The 23,558-nt window shown below is 37.5% G+C and overlaps 1 protein-coding gene across 5 annotated transcripts in view; it reads left to right on the plus strand.

The window, feature by feature from the left end:
- LOC121328267 (cilia- and flagella-associated protein 74-like) overlaps positions 1-23,558 on the plus strand; it is a 40,218-nt gene that overhangs the window by 1,409 nt on the left and 15,251 nt on the right. For 4 of the 5 annotated variants that reach the window (XM_041272852.1, XM_041272855.1, XM_041272856.1 and 1 more), the window contains exons 3-22: positions 244-331; positions 941-1,090; positions 2,060-2,158; positions 3,159-3,263; positions 5,046-5,219; positions 5,556-5,666; positions 6,955-7,057; positions 7,807-7,964; positions 8,327-8,546; positions 9,187-9,375; positions 10,782-10,955; positions 11,188-11,306; positions 14,170-14,236; positions 14,630-14,719; positions 15,705-15,878; positions 16,278-16,425; positions 16,595-16,755; positions 18,225-18,347; positions 18,486-18,607; positions 21,515-21,643. In XM_041272852.1, coding sequence (XP_041128786.1) covers positions 244-331; positions 941-1,090; positions 2,060-2,158; positions 3,159-3,263; positions 5,046-5,219; positions 5,556-5,666; positions 6,955-7,057; positions 7,807-7,964; positions 8,327-8,546; positions 9,187-9,375; positions 10,782-10,955; positions 11,188-11,306; positions 14,170-14,236; positions 14,630-14,719; positions 15,705-15,878; positions 16,278-16,425; positions 16,595-16,755; positions 18,225-18,347; positions 18,486-18,607; positions 21,515-21,643 — 2,704 coding nt within the window. The remainder of the gene's footprint in view (positions 1-243; positions 332-940; positions 1,091-2,059; positions 2,159-3,158; positions 3,264-5,045; positions 5,220-5,555; positions 5,667-6,954; positions 7,058-7,806; positions 7,965-8,326; positions 8,547-9,186; positions 9,376-10,781; positions 10,956-11,187; positions 11,307-14,169; positions 14,237-14,629; positions 14,720-15,704; positions 15,879-16,277; positions 16,426-16,594; positions 16,756-18,224; positions 18,348-18,485; positions 18,608-21,514; positions 21,644-23,558) is intronic. The other variant, XM_041272854.1, reaches the window with a different exon arrangement.

Raw genomic sequence — 23,558 nt, forward strand, 5'->3', positions numbered from 1 at the left:
CCTGCATCCAGGCTTCTATGAAGAAACTTTAATAGGAATCTGTGAAAATACACTATATTGCGCATACCTATTAATTTCTCTGTTAACCTGATACATTGGACATAAAAAAAGTGTCTGATACAGTTCTGGTACTATTATAATTCTTGCCTTGACATCTGTATTGTTTGATGGGCCCCAAAACAGCTCAAAACAATAGAAATGTAGTGCTGTAGTGTTTGTGACGATGTCCTTACTTTTTTTAAGATGAGGGCACAGGAGAAGGATTTAAAGATGAAGAAACGCTGTTTCCGAAATCTGTGGATGATTTTGGGTTCAACTCTGACTCAAGCTGGTGGGTGGTGTGTTTTTATATGGTATGGAAACATAGTAGGTTGTTTGTGTCAGTCCACCTGTCTTTCTGTGGAGAGGGGGGGTCAGGTATGAGTATTTAAGCGCAAGCAATTGGGGTGTTAGAAAGGTTTATGTATGTGTTAATGTATTTATGCATGAGTGTGCTCATATCTGCCTCTGTTCTAATAACAAATCTTTAATTATAAAGAAGCATGGAAAGGGCATCACATTAAAAATAGAACACAGTTCAGTTTTGTGTAAGGAATCCCAATGCAATTTGGAGGAATTCTGTTTTTATACTATGCCGTGGAGTAGGCAAAAATTATGAAGGTAGCAAACAACCTGGGGATACAAACTACATTACTATGCCACATATCTGAATGCAGAAGGGAAATAAAGAGTTCTTTTCCTGGGTACATTCCATTTCATTTTGTTCTACATGATTGCATTTCAAGGGCTGACAAATTAGCTTTGCTGTAAGTTTTCGATGAAACATGCAAGATGGCACTGGGACTGTTGTGAGGCCCAACACAGCATTATTCCATTATGGAATAGATATGGCTGCTAAATGTTTTTCCATATCTAAATGTTTTCCTGTTCTATCGTGAAGGGATGGCGATGAGGCTGATCTGGCTGTAGATTTCGACGTCATTAAGAAGATGAGCTGTGCTGAGAGATCACGGATGTTCAAGCTGCGCACAAACTTGGACCAGCTGGACTCCTTACACAAACAGAAGGAGTATGAGGTCCTGAAAGCCAGGTTCGTCTGTTAGAAACAAGTCTTAAACCTACCACGTAACCCCAGTGTTTCCCACACTGCGTCTACACCAGCTAAGCACAGAAGGTTAATTTCCGCATCAACTGGTTCTTCTGTTAATCCCATTGTTTATTTTTTTGGTCAGCACTTTATCTGCCTAAACCTCAGTCATTTAATTCATTTAACCCCAGAGTTTCATGTTTTCAGTTATTTTAGGATCCTCATTAAAAATGTGGACCCTCATGCATAGTGTCACACGACAAGCTGAAGACGATAACTACCTTGTATTTTCTTCTTCAAACCTTTAAATGTTTTGGGTATAATCCACAAAGCAATTAATTTTATACAACGTTTTTGCTTATGTTTAACCTATAAGTTACTGCATTCGAAGGGCATTTGTGTGCACTGGTTCCAAAATCCTGTACTGAATATTCTAATTCTAAAATAGGAAGGGTGAAAAAAAATGTAACAATGTTTCTGCTTCATGACTCTGTCATCAAGCCATCTCAAGAAGAGTGAAGAGAGCCATCATGTTTCATCTTTTTATATCACTAGTAACAGATTGCAGTAATGCAGCTCATTTGGTGGCAAAGATAATGCACATTAGGGGACCAAGAGCTGATCTATAGCCGTGATTAGAAAATGTTTCTGGAGCTTTTCCCGCACTGCAGCTCCTTCATCTGTTCTAATGTTGTGCAATTGGAGAATTTCTTATTCTGGATGTCTGCATTAACATACATTAGCAACCTACTATGTATTTTAAACAAACATTTAAAAGGCAAACAAAATAGCTAAAAAAACCACAGTATATTACAGTATGTTAGCTACATTTAAATAAAAAATACACACGCACACTTGGAGAAATGTGTCTGAGTACAAAAATCATATGATCAAGTTAAACATGGATCCTGTTTCAATTTTCCTGCGATTGCCTTGCAACGTGACTGATATTGAGTGATATTTTATTAAAAGGGAGGAACTAAAAGCATGCCAGCTGCGCGTCGCAGAGCTGGAGAAACAGCGAGTCGACGTGGAAGAAGAAATCAGCAAGCAGGAAAAAGCAGAGAATACGTAGGTGGCCATTCCTTATAACGGGGGGGTGGGGGGTATGATACTTCTCATATGTCTGTTGACCCTAGCCTGAATATATGGGATGCCATTTAGAAAACAACAGAATCAAAATTATTCCTGGAAGTAAATACTCAAATTAGGCAATATGACTATTAACAGGTATTGTATTACCCTGTGGTCTTAGCAAAGAGACTATCAGAAGATGTTAAAATACTAAGACTATATCCAGTGCCTTTTATGAATATGTGAAAGCCTGTTAAGACCATCTTGCCTGTTTCAGCTTTGAGTCCCAGACACATAGTATAATTCTTTATGAATAGACTATGGTTCATTGGCAGCCATCTAAAGTGCAAATAATTTGTATCTGTTTTTTATTTTATTTTATTTTCACCTGAGTAATTCATCTTGTCTTAAGTTTTATATTCTATATTACATCTTACAGATTTGAAGATGTTAGATAATAATCTTTTTTTTTTTTTTATAAGATGAATTTTATATGATGACTTTTGTTTTTTTTACCCAATTATTTACTTAAATATAGGCAATGATTCAGATACAGCTGTACTTTCTTTCTGGCATGTACAGTTCTGTAACTTTTTTTGCTTGTCAGAGATATTAACTTCATCATCAAACTGCAGTGCTTACAGGGAGGGTTTTCTGTTTTCAGCTCAATTTCTTTCCTTTTTCAGGGGATCTGTAAAACAGCTTCAAAGTCAACAGCCTTCACCTCTTTTCTTCTAGGTAACTGTGACACAGCTCGGAAAAAAAAAAAAGTTTGTGCAGCAAGCGTTTTAAGTTTTTAACTTCGAGAACTTTCTTCCACAGAATCCAGTTAAAAGTCTGTCTGTTTCCAGTGACAAGCGACTTAAATTGAATTACTTTCCGTACATTGGTTGAATTCTGAAACAGTTGTGTTTGCCCAGAGGCTTTGCAAATTGTTTCCTATAAAATATTCATAATATTTGTTCTCTTTTTTATTTTTTTTTCGTTCTGTATCCAGAGCGGCATTGTTTCGCCTGCGGGCACTGCAGAGACGGCTTTGCGTGGAGCTGCAAGGGGAGGAGGACCTTGAGTCGCAGATTGAACTTGTGCTGGGAGAAAATGAGTGAGTGAAGTTGACCAGCGTTTCGAGCGTTCATCTGTGTGATGGATTTTTTCATACGCTAGCATGCAACGTCCCTCACACTGTAGGCTGCTTAAGTTGCAACGGGGGTCATAAAATTGAAATACGTTTTGTTGTCCTATTTCATAGGATTTGTGAAATACTAGTGTGACCTGCTGGTTGGAGCTGTGGCCAAACCACATCACATTATTCTGCTTCCTCCCTATTAGCTGTCTAACTGGGAACTAGCATGATCCCACTATACATATGGACACATTAAAGATTAACGATTTACATCTGTTGGCCTATCATGGAACAACACTGAGCCAGATCATGAAACTGTCCCACAGGCTGGCACTGATTTAAAATAGAACATTTTGTCTTTTTTTTTTTTTTTTTTTTTTTTTTTTAATCTATAGAGAATTCTGTAAAGAGCATTCCATTTGTAGGAATTGGGAATCAAATGAAGATATTCTGACTGCTGCAAAAGACAAAGTTAGATAGTAAACCAAAGGGATAGCGGCTCTGCAGTTGCCTTTTCCATATTGGAGGACGTGTGGGTGCACAAAACAGAAGTCTGCTGCACAGATGTCAGTCCCCATTGCATTTTGTTTATTGTTTTTGAAACCAAGTCACTTTCTATCATTCTGTTTTTCAGAGATATCATGCTTGAATACACCCTTATCATATATCTCGAGATAGCTGTCGTACTGTCCTTTCCCATGCTTTTTGACAGCATAAGATATTATTGTACATGTTTTTCAAAGTTTGTAGGGTCACGCCATATCAACACATTGTTAAAAATAAAAAATAAGTTATACTTTTAGATTCTAAAGTCCTGTTAGCTTTAGGAGGCATTTGGCAATGGGATAGTCATTGGTTTATAATCTGAAATATTAGTGAGATAAAAATAGAGAGAAATTATCTCATTGGTACAGTAGATCATTACTGTATTATTAAAATTATGTAATATTTTTGTCAACGTTAAAGTCTGTAGGTGATAGTATGATAAACTTGATATATTATCACAGCAGAAAAATCTTTACTTCTGCCTCTGGTCCAACATATGAACATAATTTATATGGAAGCCATATAATTGTACAGTTTGTTATTTTACCTGGATTAAATTATATAAATCAGGAAGCAAACTTGATGATGTCTTGAGCTAATGAACACTGATTAGCCTGTCTTTACAATAAAGAAAATATATAATATATTCTGGGTTATTTTTCCATAATGGTTTACATAACTATAGCTCAGAGAGTATGTATTGGGGCAATTTCCGTGGAAAAAGAAAAATAAGCCTCACCGTTTTCTCTCTCTATTTTGGTAATACTTTTGGGTTGTGTTTGTTTCTATGTAGTTTTCTTTTAGTCAGAGAAATTCTCATTCCAAATGCAAATAACCTAAACATTGCTTATAAAACAACTTAACTATAAAGCAGTTTTTATTAGTCAAATGGCAATAATCCGAAAAGCTGAATAAAAGGTGACACATAAAAAAACAAAATACAACGAAGATTGCCAATAGGATTGCTTGGTACGGCCTTCAGTTATAGTAGAAAGTTATCAAGGTTACGTCACAAACTGGATTAGTGTGAAAATGCGATTTCCCCTGCCTTTGACGTCGCACAATGTTTGGAAGCACGTTTCCTACAGTGTGTGGTATGTGACGACTTTCTAAGCTGCATAGAAAACCGGTCAGTGACAGCAGTGGTGATATATCTTGTGTGTTTTTGTTTTTTTGGCCTGTATCTGAACTGCTTCTTCTTTCTCCTACCTTGAGATATGAGCTGTGCCAGGTCGAGGTGGAGCAGGGCAGATTCTCTTCCCTTCGTCGTGAGGTCCAGAGGGACGAGGAAGAGAGCGAGACACAGCGAGGCTGGGAGGCCAATCAGAGGCTTCAGAAGGAAGAGGCAGCCATGCGAAGAGCAGAACTCCGGAAACAGCTAGACAGAAAGTAGGCAATAGAAGATTGTACCAGCCGAGACGCAATATTGTACAGGCAGTAAAATGTCCAATTAAAGGAGACACGTTGAAGCAAAAAAGGAGATTTAAAGGCGAGACCCACAGAGAGAGGGAAATAAAGTTAATTTAGCTCTGTGGGTGCCACTGAAAAAAGATTGCAAATGTCTTTTTTTATTGTTTCCTTTCTTCTAGTGCATGTTTTTTTTTTTTTTAGATCCTCATTTCCCATTGACACAGCTTTTACCGTGATATAATAAAGAACTTGCTGATTCCAGTAACACTGTCAACAACTTGAGTTATTTTTGTATTTTCCTTCGCCATCTGCTAGGAAACAAATGAACTCCTTCAAGGAGCAAGAGGTGCAACATCGAAAGGCAGTGGAAGACGCAGTGAAGAACCACAAGAAAGCTGTTCGGTTTCTGAAGGAGACAATGAGCAGGTAAGGGCATCATTTATCATCGAGTTGACAAAAAGGTAGCACCTGGTAAAACATTGCTGATCTATGGAGTTTTGAAACAGCACATGTGGCTAGACAGTGATCACGCTGCCAGCACAAACAAAGCCCACATTAATAAGCTCTGCAAATCGGATTTATCATAGCATTTATTGCACAAGAGTAACAGCTGAAGGTCTTACTGGTCATCTCATATTCTTTTTAAAATGCCTGATTAGACATAAAAGGCAACGCAATTCAAAAACATCATCAATCTCTTCCAAAAACAGATTATTTTTGCAATGGATTTTTATTCTAAGACAAGTTTACAAGGAGATCTGAATAGCCAAAGATAGCGATTCTGTTTCGAGTATGGTTACAAGGCTCTTTAAATGCTGCAGAAAACATACATCGTTGCTGTGATGATTTGTATTGTCTCTCATGAGTGTGACAACATGATGCCATATTTATTACATAATAAATCAAACTGGAACAGCACAGAAGCAACATGGGATACACAGAGTTGGCATATGCATTTGCAATTTGTGTTACTGCTTCCTTACAACACGTCAGCAAGTCTAAATATGTATGTATATATTTTAAAACAACTGAAAATGGATGTAGGTATTCTTAAAAACAAATGGCAGTGAGCCAGCAACCCACAGTTTCATTTGAAGTGTAGCTCTCCTGTCCTAAAGGTCTTACTTGATTTAAAAAAAAAAAAAAAACAAAAAAAAAACAATATGAAAGGGTGAGAAGAGCATGAGTAAAATATGCTGCCAGCGAAATGTTGTTTATATTCTCAAGTTGCAAACAACCCCAAAAATTATGTCAGCCAATGAATTTTACATTAAAAGTTTTTTGTTCAATGATGTATGCCATTGGCATACTAAATAAGCTGTGCGCATAGTGAAAAACAAATTGTTTCCCTGCTCCACACTGGCTCAGCAGTTGAAGCCTGCTGTTTCTTGTCCCAGATTTGATATCTAGTCTCTGAGGACCCTGTGAAAGCTGGTGATGTATTATTGGGCTTTGATGGAAACTGGCAAAAAAGGATGTTTGGCCGCAGGCAGATTTTGACCAACTTTTTATAAAGTAGGAGCAGGTGTATGATACTGCCCTAATATATAAGCTTGCTGGGGAACTGATTTAACTGTGCTTCACTGTGCTTTTAACTAAGCTGTGCTGCCTGCTCTTGTCAGCGGTTTTAACATTGAATGTACTTTTCACCCTTGAGAGATGCATCTCTGGCACTCAGTGCTCAGCTAATTATCAACCCGTCATTTTGCTGTAGAATTCATCAGAAAGAAACTGAGAAAGAATTACGAAGCCGAGAGGAGATGGAAAGACGGACGCAAGCTGTTTTGTCACTGAAAAGCAAGATCACAGCTACCAAAGTAAGATTGTGTAGCCCTATTGGTAACCACGCCACTGTTACAGAAGCAGCACAGTTTGAGGGGATCCTTGCCATATATTCACCACAAAACATGAGCTATACTGGACTTAGAATGAATGAAAACTTTGAAAATTAAAACTGTAAAGGATATTCACAACAATTACGTATCCCAGGTAGACTCCCTCTTTGTCATCAGTTCCATTATAAGAAGACAAGCTCGCCATCAACCAGATTATTTCATTCAATTTCACTTTTCTGAAGATCTACTGTACCTCTATTAGGACCAGATCTATCTTGAGTTTTTCCATTATATATATATATATATATATATATATATATATATATATATATATATATATATATATATATATATATATATATATATATATATATATATAGTTGATTGACTGATTTGGAAACTCAGTCAATCAACCGCCCCATAATCAAATACATAATCATGCCCTTATCGTTCGTCGTTTGTCTGGTGGTCCCCCTTCTCCCCTGCCTCCACCTTGCAGCGTGCCTTGTCCAGGGGGAAGATGGCCTCGGTGCCACTTGTCCTGCCCACTGGGATTAGTTTTAGTCAAATTCATATATTTAATTTATTACAGGTTTGCCAGTGCAGGGGCGGCTAATGACCTCCAATGGGCAAGACCATCGGCCATGTTATCTGTCAATTCAATAAATCATTCATTTCATTCCACTGGTGGTTGTGTCCTTTCTGAATTAATTTTTTTTTGTCTGTTTAAGGAAAATATTTGTGCTATGCAGGCCCGTGATCAAGCAAAAGCTGCAGTGCAGAAGGAAGAGGAGAGACGGATCAGAGAGTCAGTGAGGAGAGAAGGAGGGGACGTCACCAAATACATGTACCAACAAAAGCGGCTGCAGGAGTTTGAGAGACAGAAACAGTGAGTCTTTCTTAAATGGAGGCATACCCTATAACGAACGTGATTCCTTCAGGCTGTTTTGTTTGCTGTCAGTTCAGTTTCCATGTCTGTCTAATCATTGCCATTTCTGAAAATCTGTCAGCAAAGCGCAAAATGCAGTGCTGTTTTTGTTACATAACATAACTGACCATCTGTTCTGTAGAAACTGGGTTGAGAACTCTGTTTTTGCTTGCCCTCACAGCTATTGAATAACATGCGCCCACCACCATGCTGAGCCAGAATTGATCTAGCAAGTCATAGGGGAACAGCTTCGTAACCCATTGCCAGTTACCTGTGCCACCAAGCTTCCTGCCCACCTTAACCTCTTCTTCTTTTTTTTCAAGGGCGTTCGAGGAGCAGAAAAAGTCCCGCAAGGTTGAAATCCTCTCTAAAATCCTGCAAGAAGAAGCCCAGATGGAAAAACGCAAGAAACTCCTGCCTGATCTTTTTCCAAAAATGCAGAAAAGCCAGGACTTCATGCCAGAGTCTGGGAAGCCTAGTGATAAATTACTGCAGTACTTAGAGATGACTTATGGGGAGGCAGATGATGAAAATTATAGACCCGTAAGTGAAGCCGAGCAGAACTGAAAGCACCATAATGCACAGAAATGGATTGAGGTTGTACAGAAGCATGCATAACGGGAAATTAATTATAGTCTCAAAACAGATGAAATCTGGTTCTTGTGGATTACATACATAAACGTGAAGTGTTATTAGCTTATGGAATCTCTTTAACAGATGACACACTGTCCCCCATTTATTGTGAATAATTAAGAGTAATTTCCCAATAACCTGGCATACAAAGACTGCAAATATTGGATCAGCATATAAACAAGATAGATTATTTGTTTAGATCTATTGAATCATGGTGCCAGCATTGCTTAAATACATGTGCAGTCTGATACAGAGGGCTAACCATGTTTACAAAAGGCTTTTTAGCTTCCATTAGCTTTTGATTGGGAGTATAATATTTCTCTGTCACATCTACATCTTGGACTCGCATCCAAGCTATTTATTCAGATCAACACTTTTTATATTGTAATTTAATATCTTTTTAAATAATCTTTCTTATATTTTAAACTGATTGTTGTGATTAATCAATGTTCTGTTCAGTGTGCTATAGTTTGTGTTAATGGGCTACTCTTAACCCTTTAATTATTTATTACACTCCCATGGCTTTGCTGTTATTTTCTTCCCCGCACAGAATTGGCGTTCCCCATCCCCAATGTCCGAGGATGGTGGCCCAATATCAGGAAAAGGGTCATCTGGTCCTGATTTGTCACCTGGCTCCCAAGACTACACTGAGGATGGAGACAGTGAAGAAGAGGCAGAAGAAAGCCTTGCTCAGCCTGAATTCACAGGATTATGGGATCAGAAGCACAAGACATACAAGGTAGAAGGTATTTTATTTAGTAATAGAGGGGCGTTTGAATCAAGTGCAATGGCAGATTTCAGAGATATAAATTAATTTTTGTATTGCATAAAGATAGCTGGAAACTACTCAGAACTGGTCAGGCAAGTTTTTCTTCCTAGTTTTGTTGTGGCCGTACAAAAGCTCAAGTTTCTTGTCTTTTATATGTGATAGAAGCTGTTATCTAAATATCATGAATCGTAAAAAAGATGGATTAGTGAGGGTAACGTGATGGCAATATCAATCTGAGCAGGAGGACTCAAACTCAGACGCCAATAAGGTAAACAAGCCCAAATGCTTTGTGATATGGATCCATCTAAGGAGGCAGTGATTATATTTCTACACAAGAAGGATGCTTCGAAATGATGCATAGTTATGACACTCTTTTAAGGCATTTATTAAGTCGTTAGTTTGGGGAAATGTGATGGAATTCTTAACTCAGTTTTTCATACACAAAAAAAATAGCTTGTTTTGTCAGTGATGAAATCTCTGGCTACAGGCATCGCTTCCTATTTGCTGGTATGTTTGAAGGTTACAACAGAACATGACATGCAGCCCTGCTATTCCTGAGGGAGGGAATTCAAGTGGAAAATGTAGTTTTAGCATTTAGTTCAAGAAATCATGTATTTTTTTTATTTTTTTAGTAGTCACCAATTGGTTTTTTTTTTTTTTTTTTTTTTTTTTTTTTTTTTTTTTTTATCATTTACTCCCAATTTTTGAATAATTATTTTTAGGCTCAGCTCACCGTTACCACCCCTTTGGTGACTCGGGAGCGGCGAAGACAAACACTTGCTGTCCTCCGAAGCGTGTGCTGTCAGCCGACCGCTTCTTTTCACACTGCAGACCCACCAAGTAGCCACCAGAGCTACAGCGTCGGAGGACAGTGCAGCTCTGAGCAGCTTACAGGCAAGCCTGCAGGCACCCGGCCAGACTACAGGGGTCGCTGGTGCGCGGTGAGCCGAGGATAGCCTGGCCGACCTAAGCACCCCCCTAAACACAATGGTTTTGGTTTATGGGATGAGCATTTATGCTGCCAATACTTCTCATATAACTATCTCTAGGACATTTCAGATTGGTCAGCACCAGTTCACCTCTTTGTGTTAAGCCACTGTCCCTATTCAAGAAGGCTGTGCCACTGCCATTGGAGAACAACATTCCTCAAGAGCTTATTCTTAACCAATCTCTCCTGCACAGTTCTGGTGGTCAATTGTTTTTACATGATAAAATATCCCATGAACTTACCTTTTATTATTGGACCGATATGCTGAAAACGCAAACTTTCATAGCTTTTCATAGGTCCTTTCATTATCAAGTGAGGTCTTGACCCTTAACGGTGCATAAATTTAAACATCTTGCGACATGATTTTGTGTTGTATGTGTTCTTCAAGATACCACAAGATGAGACTCGACCCAGGCCCATTACTACAAACAAAATGGAGCAAGAGATTTTAGCTCGAACTCTGGAGAAACACCGGAGTGGAATCGTCCGAAAACAGGTTGTGGTTGGCAAGGAATTCAAGGGATGCCCATTTTACAGCAAACCGGACGTCATCCACTTCAAGGTAAGAGCTGTTTTAGTTTCTAATGTCTACTGCATTGACTGTACAGAGACTTACTGAAGTCACTGGAACGAAAAGACAGTCCACGTTTGATAAAATCTGTAAGTGGAACTTTCAAGTTTACTTATCTATTAACATAAACTATGATCAGCTCTGACAAAATTGCTAAAAATCACTGTATGGCAGGCTGATGATTTTTAACTGCAAACGTAGCTGATTTTCCAGTTTGTTTCAGGATTTCGAGGTTGGAAAAACATATAAGAAGAAAATAATGCTGACCAACTCTACATACACCATCAACTTTTGCAAGCTGGTGGGAGTCAGTGAGCACCTAAGAGATTTCATTTATCTCCAGTGAGTACCACTGCTGTTTACAAAAGTAATCAGAAAAGCATTGCGTGACTTTAGGACTGGTCTGTGTTAAGAGGCAAGTCAAGAAGGATGAATAGATGTTACTAATAAGAGAGCTTTTTTTAACGGTTATAGGTTTTGCAGGTTTGTTTGAGCGTTCCTTTTAGTGCAAGGTGAACATCAAGATAAAGTTTTCCTAGCATTGCTTTCTCCTGCTGTACTTGACTTTCTGAAACCACAACTCAAAGATAGAAAATGTTTAAAATTATACTTCATCGTCCTTTAAGTCTAATGTGCCTCGTGATAATCCATTACCATTGCTTTGTCTTGGTTTTCTTTTTGTTTTTTTGTTCTGTTAAGAGGATTGAATGGACCCTTCTGGACTTGTGACCTTCTGAATGAATCAATTAGAAATTTAGTTGAATTCTATCTTCCAGAATGATGGGAGTGTTCGCAAGGAAAAGACCCCAAATTATAAGTATGGCAGGTGCATTTTTCCCAGATTTACCCAGGATGTAATTGATGAAAAATCTAATTGCATCTTGCACCAATTTTGCTGTACACACGTTTAAACTTTAAGGTTTTCATGCAGGTATAGATATCAATATTATTTTACAAAGTATCCTGCACCACATCATCAATAAAATAAAACAATGATTCAAAGAAATTGATTTAATGGTTTTGAATACATTTGATTACAGGACAAGAATCTGTATAAAAGGGCTCATTTTTCCACATTAAATGCTGTAAATGCTGGTCTTAATATGGAAGCGTATTCTCTCCCTGCTAAACGGTGAACTCAGTCACTGGGAGTCTTGTACTTTTCTACATAAATCACTAAATAAACAGGGTTCCATTCTTCAATTTTCAGGAGCTAGCCTCCCAGGGGGGCACACATTAGAAAACGATGAGCGATAAATGGGCACTCTAATACAAAATGATAAATACAGCTTTGAGTCTAGCAAAGATGCAGCCACTTCTCAGCAAACAGAGTCATCACAGTCTAATACTGGAGGAAGAGCCACACTCGTTACCCTGTAATTCCACAATCGAAAGCCCATTCAGCTCTGCATTGAACACCAATCACTTCTCCAGTTCTCTCCCTGTATTCTCTCTAGTGCTGCTTTTGATAAGTGACTGTAGGCTTTTGCTTTAATTGCACAGTCGGTTGGTGATTGAAGCATTTCCTCCAATTGGGAACAAAGCCAGATGAAAAAAACAAAGTGAATTCCACAAGGTTAAAGAATAGGCGTTTGACTACTGCCCAAAGGTAGTAGGATTCTAACATGTGTACACGTTCCTTTAGGTGTGCAAAAAAAGGCAAACCACGTTAATTAACGTAAAGTGGTGGTCACTAGCAATGCCAAAACATGACCTTGGACAGGAATTGAAAAGAGTCACAGGCTCTGGTCCTTGGCTGCCAATCAGAGGTTGCTACTTTGTTCCTGAGATTCTGTGACGTAAGAATTCAGCTGCTGAATTATTATTTTATCTTTTGTTATTGCAAAGTGCAATTCGCTCACGCTCCAGCTGAGTGGCACAAAACATTTCCCATGAAATGAACAGCGTGCGCGATGTTCTACCTCGCTGCATTTTTGACACGTTGCACCTACAGGGCTAGTAAAGTCATTGCAGTTTTGGCGAGTAATACCAATGTTATTGTCTAGAAACTGCTGTGCTGTTAAACCGACTGTTCGCCAGGTCTGAAACGATCTTTACTCCTCAAGCCATTTGATATTTTTTCATAACCGCTGCCCAGATTCTCTGATGTTTTATAGAAAATGTGCTTTCAATAATTCTCACATATTTTGGCATAACAAGTTTGCAACATTAGAAGCATACTGCAAATAGTGCTACAAATAAACTGAAGACTCTTTTGGATGTATGAAAAGTTTATTATTTCTAGATGGGACCTGCTGTTTTATTTTATTTATCTATGAGAAAAGTTACAAATAAGAAATATTATTATTTTGGGTGCAGAAAGGTTAAATCTATCTACTGGTTGGGAAAAAAAAGCATTGCCATCTTGGAGTGTTACTTTGTACAGAATGTACATTTACAAGTGTTCTACTACCAAGCAATGCTATTTTGATTAGATGTTCTGGTTTTAAAAAAGCTTTCAATGAATTACCTTTTGAATGTGCAGTCAGTTTGTGCCATCAGGGTTTCAGTAAATCTAATCCAATAGAGTTATATTAACTGCAATGTTGCTGTTCCTGGTTAAAATCCAGGTGCACTTTGTCCTAATGAAAATGCTGACTTTTGAGCCTGCATGGTATTTTGATTCTTTTTTTTTATTAATTTGCCTTGAGGTCACATCTCCTTCAACATCTGTAAGAGCTTTTCATTAAAATAACATCTTAGAGCTATATTTTATTGCTTGGGAAGGTTTGTTTGAATGGTAATGCTTTTAATATTTCCATTTCTAACAGTGTTATTACATTGTCGTTACATGTAATTATTTTTTGTAATAGTGTTAATATTGTTTTTGTTTGTATTTATGTATTTTCATGTATAGCATGTCAGCAGATACCTAAGCATTATGCATACAATAAGTGTACATTTACAGTTTTGGTATGATAGTACTGCCCTCATTCTCTCACCCAACAATAAAAGACCACCTTCATATCAAGTAAGATGTTTGTTTATTTTTTAGCAGTTTTGCAATATCCTAAACAGCCTAGAAACCAAAATATTTTCAAACAAAATCTTTTAGTCTCTTAATGATTCTTATAGCTTTATCTGGAACATCCAGATTTGTATTGTATTATCGGTAATATTTGCTGACTTGAGCCCCCAGGGATGTCTGAAAATCTTACTACAAGCTTTTTTCCATCCCAAATCTGATGATTTATTTTCCTTCCAGCTTCGATCCTCCCGGCCTGATGTCTGCGGGAATGGCCTGCGACTTGGGGGTGACATTTAAACCCATGGTAAGACACAGCAAAGCCCTGGAAGAAAGGGGCAGAGTGGGAATATGATTGAGTCCTTAGCTTTTTCACATTTTATATTCTTTACGATGCCTTGAAGCACATCCTGCATGTTTATGTGTGCTTTCTGTCTTCATGCATATTGACATAGATAGAGATTTTTCCCTTATGTTGGTTCATTAGAATGCACAGCAGTGTTGTGATCCATGTTACGTCCCATTTACTGATCTCACTGCTTATAGAATAAAATTATTCAAACTTTAATTTCGCAAATAAAAAAATTTAAAAATAATGAATCGACGCTTAAGCTTAAGATCTTGGAACGTATGAAATTACTTCTTGTACATTTGTGTACTCTGTCAAGCGTAATCATGCTCTCTGTTTTGTTTTTTACAGATAAATGAGGATCTATTTGGAGAAGTGACGTTTCTGGCTCAAACCGGCCCTTTTGCAGTTCCGCTGAAATGTACCATCAAGAAATGTGAAGTAGGCTGATCTAAATTACAACAGTGTTACAGTAACGTGAGACAACTGAATATACAAGATATGCACATGTGTTTGTGAGATGTCTAAGGATTCAAAACGTTTGATGCAAATAGACTTTTCTAACAATAAGACCAAAAGTAAACCTAACCTGCAGATACGCCTATGAAAAATGTCAACAGTAAGTAATTTGTAAGGGTACACAATCTATACAACATAATGGTGTTCTACATGGCTTTGAAGTCTTCTGTTGGAACATGTGAGTGGGATTCACAAGGAATTCTCTATTGAATTGTTTCAATACTTTTCTGATACCACACAGTATTTGAAAAGACTTAGCTGGTATGTTTAAAAGTTTTTAAAATCTTTGGGGGAGAAAAAATATATGTACTTTCGCCATTATAAGGAATTCTGTCCTCCAGAAACAAGAAAGATATCAAGTAGTCCCTTTGATGATATATCTTTGAGTTTGTACAAACACACCCACAGGAAAACTGAATATTCTATTTCTGACAACATATACTACAGGGGAGCACTTCAGTGAAGAACTTAAAGGTGCTGTGCTGCCTTTCTTTTCCGGATTGTATACAAAAGGAAAAGGTGTGGTACCCTCGTTGGTTACTTACACCTGATGTTCAAATAGAATACTGTAGCTGGATTTCACTGAAGAAATACATGCAACAGTACCGGCGCTGATTTCTCAGTTCAGTGTTATTTTTTGCTTGATGTTCGTTCTATGTCTGACATTTTTCTTCGAATCATCAGGTTTTTACTTCTTAATATTGTTTACTTATTTTAATATGGAGCATCATATGTAAAAAAACATATGAACCACATCACTTTCTTTCTGAGATAAAAAAAAAACACAGCAATAGGTTAAAAAATAACTGAAATGAACAGACAGATGTATTCTTTTTTTTTTTTTTTAAATGTCGCTCTATTACCCAAAGAGTGAGCGCTTATTTTTTGCCTTGTTTTCCCCTCACAGCTGGCTGTCGATAGCAGCCTCATTGACTTTGGTACCCATGTGGTGGGCGAGACAATTTCACGGACCATCACCCTGTCCAACCGAGGGGCCCTGGGAACAAAGTTCAATCTGGTGACGTCGGCGAGCTCCAGTGCTGTCCGACTCACTCCCGAGCCCTCCCCTCTGGGACAGCCGGTGGGTTAAGATGAATACATGCAATGCATCCTACTACACAAGGGCTTCTGAACGATGATCAGCAGCGATAGAATATATCAGAATGTAATTCATTTTACCAAATACATTGAGTCATTCCAGCTTTTAGTGTAAGCTTAACGTAGCAGCTTAGTCAGGTAGACCACACACCTTTTGTGCAAGTAGCTTAATCTGAATTAAGGCTCACAGAACAAGCAGTGGCATGGTTCAAAGGGCTATGCATTGGGAGTGTTAAGATAGTCCCTGGGATATACTCAAAATATACTTTCATATCAGAAAATATTTTCTGCACGCAGTGCTTCTAATCCCATTGCTCATTAAATAACAATAAAACAGCATGCTTGTATCAGCTATATCATGATGCCTTTTGCATTATTATAGACCCCCCGAGATTCCCCTCATGCTGATGTTGTATCAGAAGCTAAGGGAAGCACAATGCAGGACTCAGGAGAAAGCTGTAAAGAACAGTCAGAGGGCCCTGACCATTCCAGTGAGACACGCAACCACAAGGCATCCAAGGAAAAATGTGGTAAAGAGTCCTGCATAAGGAGCAAATAAATGGTAGTTTAGAAAAAAAAATAGCTTTCATAAAAATAAAAAAAAATCAGTTAAACCTGTATCTGATAGATGTACATGTTTTGCTTTTTGAAGCTGAGAGTCTCTGGTTTCTGAAACAGCTCCTATTTTAATTCTTCTAGCGTCTTTATCCTCAAGTGAGCAAACTCCCCTTGTACCAAAACAACAGAACCAAGACATGGCTGTGGCCTCTGACCTCATGTCAACGACCGGAAGTAGGGCGGAATTGCTTGAGTCCAGTGCACAGGAGTTGCTGGAAACCAGTGAGATCAAGCCTGGAGAGGTGGGTCATTGCTAACTTGCCACTGAGGGATGGATTCAATCAATGAATGATTCAGTCATCTCCCTATTCCTTAAGCTCAAATTAAATCACATTTCCTGGGGGGTTGGGGGAGTAACTAGCCAGTAAAGCGCTTACATGTTGTGCGTTGGTGAGGTTTCTTCTTGAATTGCACCCTAACATGGAAACAGCATGGATCATGAAGAGATTGAGGGTTAAGGTATTGCTGAAAATGGTTTCTTATTTGCTTTATGCTTATCCAAAATAATCATATGAACCATGTCTATTTCCATGCAAAGCTTATGTAAGCATGTAGCAGCTGCAGTTGTATGTAAAAAGTAAAAAAAAAAAGAAAGAAAGAAAGAAAGAAAGAAAAATAAGGCTGCAGACTTTCAAAATCCTGTTTTAATCTTGGAAGTAGTTATACTTTATAGATGTCTCGTCTATGTTATCAAAGGGATACCCAGTTAGACATTGCAGCTTGTTTGGCATTATGCTAACCGTGGTAGCTGAAAGTAAGTATCTTGTGGATGATCCTTACTGTCTCTGACACTTAAAGAAGATTAAGAAGATGCTGGTGCTCCGTACCCTTTGATGGGATTATTTTCACTTGTCAATTATGCAAGCTTTCATGTCTCTGAGACTGTATAGTCTGTCAGAGTTTGAAATACACTGGTACTGCTTTGAAATCTCCTGTCCAGCTTGTCGACAACATGCGACTGTTGGTGCCTGTAGTGATCATAGCAAATGTCTTACTTTATGCAAAACCAGTTTGTATACTATTAATCATTGCAACTCTTAACTTGTTATTTTTAACTGAGCTTTATTGCCCTTTCAAAGAAATTTGAATTGCAAATGTCAATTAAAGAAAATGTAGCTGCATAAATTAGTTATGTAATTGCATTAAATAGCACCAAAGAATTGAAAAGAAAATCTCCCCACTGTCTCTTCATGTTTTAACAATAGATTTTAGTAAGATATTTCTCTGTATCTTCAATTTGTGTAAAAATGAAAACCTCCATTTCCCTCAGAATACATTAGGAGTTGATATTTACATGTATCCACTCAATTTTAATCCTCTGCTATTCCGAATGGAGTTCCCTACTGTGAAGCTCCATGACGTTGAGCACTTAATGTGGAAAACAATCTGTGTAATTTCGACCTGCACAGCTTTCTAAAGCACATTAATAAAGTTCATGGGTTGTTTGCATGACTGACACTTTTTTTTTTGTTATGTTCTAATTTAGGAACTCATAACTCTTTGCCATATTCTAAAAACTTTTTTTTTTGTTTGTTTGTTAAAGGATGAACTCATTAGTTATATCGAGCACAACAATGGGTATTTAAAAAAGCAAAGTGAAGCATGTCTGTCAAGGGTGGTTTCTAGAGTAATTCTAGATGTAGAGTATGGCTGTTTAAAAAACTTTGTGTACCTATATATTCATTATATAAGGTCTCTCCTTTTGTTTTAGGTGACCGAAGGTGAACTCAAACCATTCGGTTTTGTCAAACTTCAAATAATGTTTACGCCAACAATCCCTGGAGAGGTCCAGATGGACTTTGACATCAAGTTTTCTGACCCAAACTCCCAGTCTGTAAGTTTTGCACTTTCTCCAAGTTCTCTCACCTGGTGTTATGCCTAAAGTTAGAAATGTTTCTGTATTAGTTACCGAGACAAGTTTCTCAGCATTTTGTATACAATTTTACAATGCAGTCTTTTTGTGTAAATACAGATCCCAGTCAGAGTTCGAGGAGTTGCCATAGATGTCCCTGTGTGGGTTTCAAAGCCAAATGTTGACCTAAAGATCTGCATGTATGATCGCCTGTACCAGGATAGCATTCCTGTACACAGCAGGTAAGTCTAGCAAAGGTGCTGAACGATTTCCCCATCATTAAGAGGTTTTCAAGTAAAAGCAGTAGGCTTTGTCTCTGATGCTCTCCAGCACATCTACTGTGATGTCTACGTGTATGAAGAAAGTCCTCACCACAATGGAAAACAGTGTGGACTGAGCACATCAGAAACATGCCCTCTGTTCACAGCATATGTCTGTATTTTCCCAAATGCTTTTGCACCAGCTAAAGCGATAATTGAATTGGGCCCTGTGACACAATCGATCTGTAAGCTGTTCTTCTGCCAAACAGATGTGTGCTGGGTAGATCTTGACAGCAAATCTTGACAGGCTTTACTATTTTTAACAAGTCAAATGAATGTTTAAAGTAACAGGTAAATGTATAGGTTTACAAGACGTTTTTGGGAGCAGTGAGAAGGAACAAGTTGTCCAACAAATCACATTTCGTACTGAAACTGGGTGTTGTATTGTCACCAGTATGAGCTCAATTTAAGACACATTAATTCTGTAGGTACTAACTGGTTTCAGCAAAAATTAGCCTTTGCCTGACCAGAGCTACCTATCACAAGATATCACTGGTTTGTAGAGCAACTCCTGCTTGGTTAAATTCTGCAGCTGTATATAGGGCACTAAGAATGATCAATATAGTTCTGTTATATTTTTTTACTCTTGTCAAATACGCTAAAACATCTTCCATTAGGATTCTACTTTATCCTTCTCCAAAAGCAGAATTGCAACATGTTTTGTATATCGCATTTATGTAGCACGTATCCTTTATTCAATTAAACTTAGTGAAAGTTTTCTTTTTTCATGCTGTCCTTGTTATCAGTGCAGCAGTGTGCAGGTGCCAGCTGGAGCCCAATTACACGATTATAGGAAGTAATGTTGTCTGAAAGCATGAAGGGCAATCAGTACTGTTCATTTAGCCAGCAAACTGGAGTAGAAGACTGACGGAATAGAACCTTCCAAATCATTCTGGCTGGTTTTGGTAGTTTCAGACAACACTTAATTTTATTTGTAAGGTTAAGCCAGATTAATCAATAGAACCATTACATTTCCAACCTTTGAATCAACTGGCTTATGCTTCAAAAGCTGAAATCAAACATTTAAATATTCCTAAAGATTTTATTATTATTATTATTATTATTATTATTATTATTATTATTATTATTATTAAATTGCATGAATAGTTTTTGAGTCAGCATTGAAAAGAAGATGCTAAGATGTTAATATAATAAACATTTAAATAGCCCCCTAGTGGGTTGACACTATTCACAGATTCTCCGAATGAAATCTTCTACTCACCTCTAATGCCAGGCTGCGGAGATGGCGCAGAGTAATTATCCACTTTCCCCCACGGGGGTTTCATATCAAAGCAGCCCCTGGGCTCTGTAAGGGCTAAGAAAGACACAGGCTGCCATCTGGACCGGCAGCTTTTAAACCAGATGAGAAAATGGAAAGGGATGCCAGTTTACCTCAGGAGGTTCAGGGCTATTAATCAGGGATGGGCATGAGCACATCAAGAACTATTTGCAAATTTACCAATACAAGTAATGTGCAAATGCTGGGGATAGCAGAAGTCTAATTCATAACCATAATGTCCTGTATACATACAACTATGGCCAAAAGTTTTGCATCACATAGATTTTTAGGATTGAGATAAAAAAATAAAAACTATATGGACATAATTTTAATATTTTTGTTTGACATCATGTAAGCAAAGAAAAGTATAAAATTATATTGCAAAAGTCTACCGGAAGCCGTAATAGTAGTACAGTATTTTATGTTATATTTTGAAATGTCACATTTTCCAATGTTTTAAATTTTCCATAATTATATGAAAAACTACAAAGCGGTATGTAATTCAATATGTTAAAGTAATATTATTCAGCCAGTTTCATTCGACTTTATGAGGCTAAATTAGTTAATTCTATAGGGGGATGCAGAACTTTTGGCCATATATATATATATATATATATACCAGTTCACTATACATACACTGTAAGCATGCCCTGTGCTATTCACATAAATCAAAGACAGGCACTGAGTGAGTGTAGCACTGAGCTGCTTTCGGAAAGGAAGATATCCTCAGGTAATCCTATATGGGTGTCTAATTGTGTAAACTGATTTATTTTTCAGCAATTAAACAATGTATTTTTCATGAGGGTTATTGTGTTTGGATCTTGCTGTGTAAAGTCCCTTTGAAGAGGTATAATAGGAGTTTCATGGCTATTAAGAATTCCCACAGTAAAGCTCCATTGTTAACACCAGTTACAGCCTGTCCTTGCCACAGGGGGAACCATATGCTGGATTCTATTGAAATTGGGTCACCTCAAGCCCAGGAAAAAAGCATTAAGAGTGTTTGCATTACCAGAAAATCTAACACAAGAGAAAACGCTGTCAATGTGACACAGCTGCCTCAAGGTTACACTCTTGTGGCAGCAAAAATAATACTGTATTTACATTTTATTAGATGTGTTGTCAAAAACTATTCTTTAAAAAATATGTTTAGATAGATAGATAGATAGATAGATAGATAGATAGATAGATAGATAGATAGATAGATAGATAGATAGATAGATAGATAGATAGATAGATAGATAGATAGATAGAATTATGAATTTTATATGAATTATTACCACTATTGTTTGTAGCTGAAAAAAGTAACAATGTAAAACATTAACATACATTTTCACTTTAAAATAAATCATGTAAGGCCTATAGACACACACACACACACACACACACACACACACACACACACATTTTTCCTTACTCCATAGGTGTAGTACACAAATATGTGTTTATATATATATATATATATATATATATATATATATATATATATATATATATATATATATATATATATATTATGTATTCTTTTATGTAATCCTCTCAATATTTTTAAGGGTGAACACAGCTGTTCGTGCAACGTTTGAAGTGTGCAAGGAACTGAAAAACCACATGGAACTGCTTCCAAAATCAGGTTATATTCAGGCGCAGTCCACCTTCAATGTGCAGCTCAAATTCCTTCCCAGGTAAATACCATCTTGTACTTTTTACAATGTTAGCCCCCAGCCGACCTCTTTAAGGAGCAGTTTAGGGCAGTGATGGCCAGAGACAACTTAGTGTAATAGATATTATAATTTAAAATTAAAAAAAGATCATAATAACTAAGAAAGTCACATTGAATATAAACCTACCACTGTATTTGGATGACCTGTCTATGGCATTCCCATTTGAACTAACACAGCACTGTATATCATTTAATGTATTGCTTTTGGCTAGGACAAGCAGGGTAAAGAGAGAATGAATGAATGAGAGAAATCATTTGGAGAGCAGAACTGGAGACAGTCAAAAAATGAGAACATTTTAATTTGTACAGCATAATGAAAAAGGTCTTTAATTACAGGCTGAGAAGTGTTGAACATTCAACCATAATGGATTACTGTGTAGAAGATCATAATGACCTGCCATCATTGGTTTAATAACTGAGGGGGCATATTTAAATTATAGCTCAGAGAGGTGGGAGAGGGTTATTTTTAGGTAAGCTGGCTGCATTAATGACCGAACAGATTTTTCATCCGCCATACCTTTTTGGTTTAGCGCCAGCGAGGCATATTGATAAGATAAGATTTGCCATCTGATGCTGTGGCATTACAGGACAGAAGGTTTTCTTTCCAACCTTATTGGTTTAAAGCCAAGAGCGCAAGCATAAATGCAATGCTGAGTGTCTTTATTCTTCTTTCACGGACCGGAAGGTTTAAAAAAAAAAAAAAAGGAGGATTAGGACTAAAATACAACAGCTCTTCTTGCCTCTCCCTAGATCTCTCCTGCTCTTTATATCTGTGGGGACGAGCATCTGTTAAATAGTACCACAGTGTTTCACTGTCCGCTGGAGTCTTGCTATACAGTACACAGTTCACTTTTTCCCACATTCACTTGCCCTGTAAAGTCGTGTTCAATAGAGACTAATGCACAAGGTAGTGTGTGATAAATGAATGCCCACCCGAGGGGTGGTATGCTACATAAACCCAGAGGTCAAAGCCAGAGGAGTTTATCCAAGCCTCCCATCCAGAGAGGGGGCATTCAATTGTGATTCATCACACTTTACCCCATGCAGTACTTTTGTTTATAATCTCAGGGGGGGTGTTCACTCTACCTGGTCTATGCTGCTGGTGTTATATCAACTGGATGAGCCCATTGAAAAAAATTGCACACCAATTAATATTATTATTATTATATAATACTGTAGTAGTGTTATAACCTGATGGTTCTGGTTCTGATTTTGTTGGAAAGGAATGCAAAAAGTTGAATTGTTTATACAGAGTTAATCTTGTTTTGATAGTATTATACTGTGGTACAAAGTGTCACCTAACCAGTGAACTGTGAAAAGCTCAGGGTTACAGATCTGATGGAGTTGTTTGAGAGGCTTTCTCAAGACTGCATTAGGCTGCATTTCATCATCTGCAGCTCTGTTTAATGTATCTTAGATGAGCAATTTCTGCTTTTTTTTTTTGTTGTTGTTGTTGTTGTCTCTCCTGGCAAGGATTACGATGGTCGTTACCGAGTCATGAAATCTTCCTGGCCTTAGGGACATGGATGGTCCATAAGATTGCACATTGCAGGCAAAGGGTGAATAAGCAAACCCACAACAAGCTAAATACATGCGTACACAGCTTTCTGTATGGCTGTGGAATAACCACAGGGCTAAAGATCTGAAATAACTTTTATGTTATAAAATTGGTGTTGCTAGCATATTGTGTTTTTATATCTTTGTCCTTTACAATATTCTGAAAGTATACTAGCTAAACAAAAAATACTGTGATTTAAATACCTAAATCCTATTTAAATGAAAATACATCAATCTGCCTTTTTAAGACAATTGAAAGGGGTTCTTTTCAGATGTAACATTCAATGCTTATGACCCCAGTATTGCAGCCATGTTCGGTA

The sequence above is a fragment of the Polyodon spathula genome, chromosome 16 (genome assembly GCF_017654505.1).
Source record: "Polyodon spathula isolate WHYD16114869_AA chromosome 16, ASM1765450v1, whole genome shotgun sequence".
NCBI classification, from domain to species: domain Eukaryota; kingdom Metazoa; phylum Chordata; class Actinopteri; order Acipenseriformes; family Polyodontidae; genus Polyodon; species Polyodon spathula.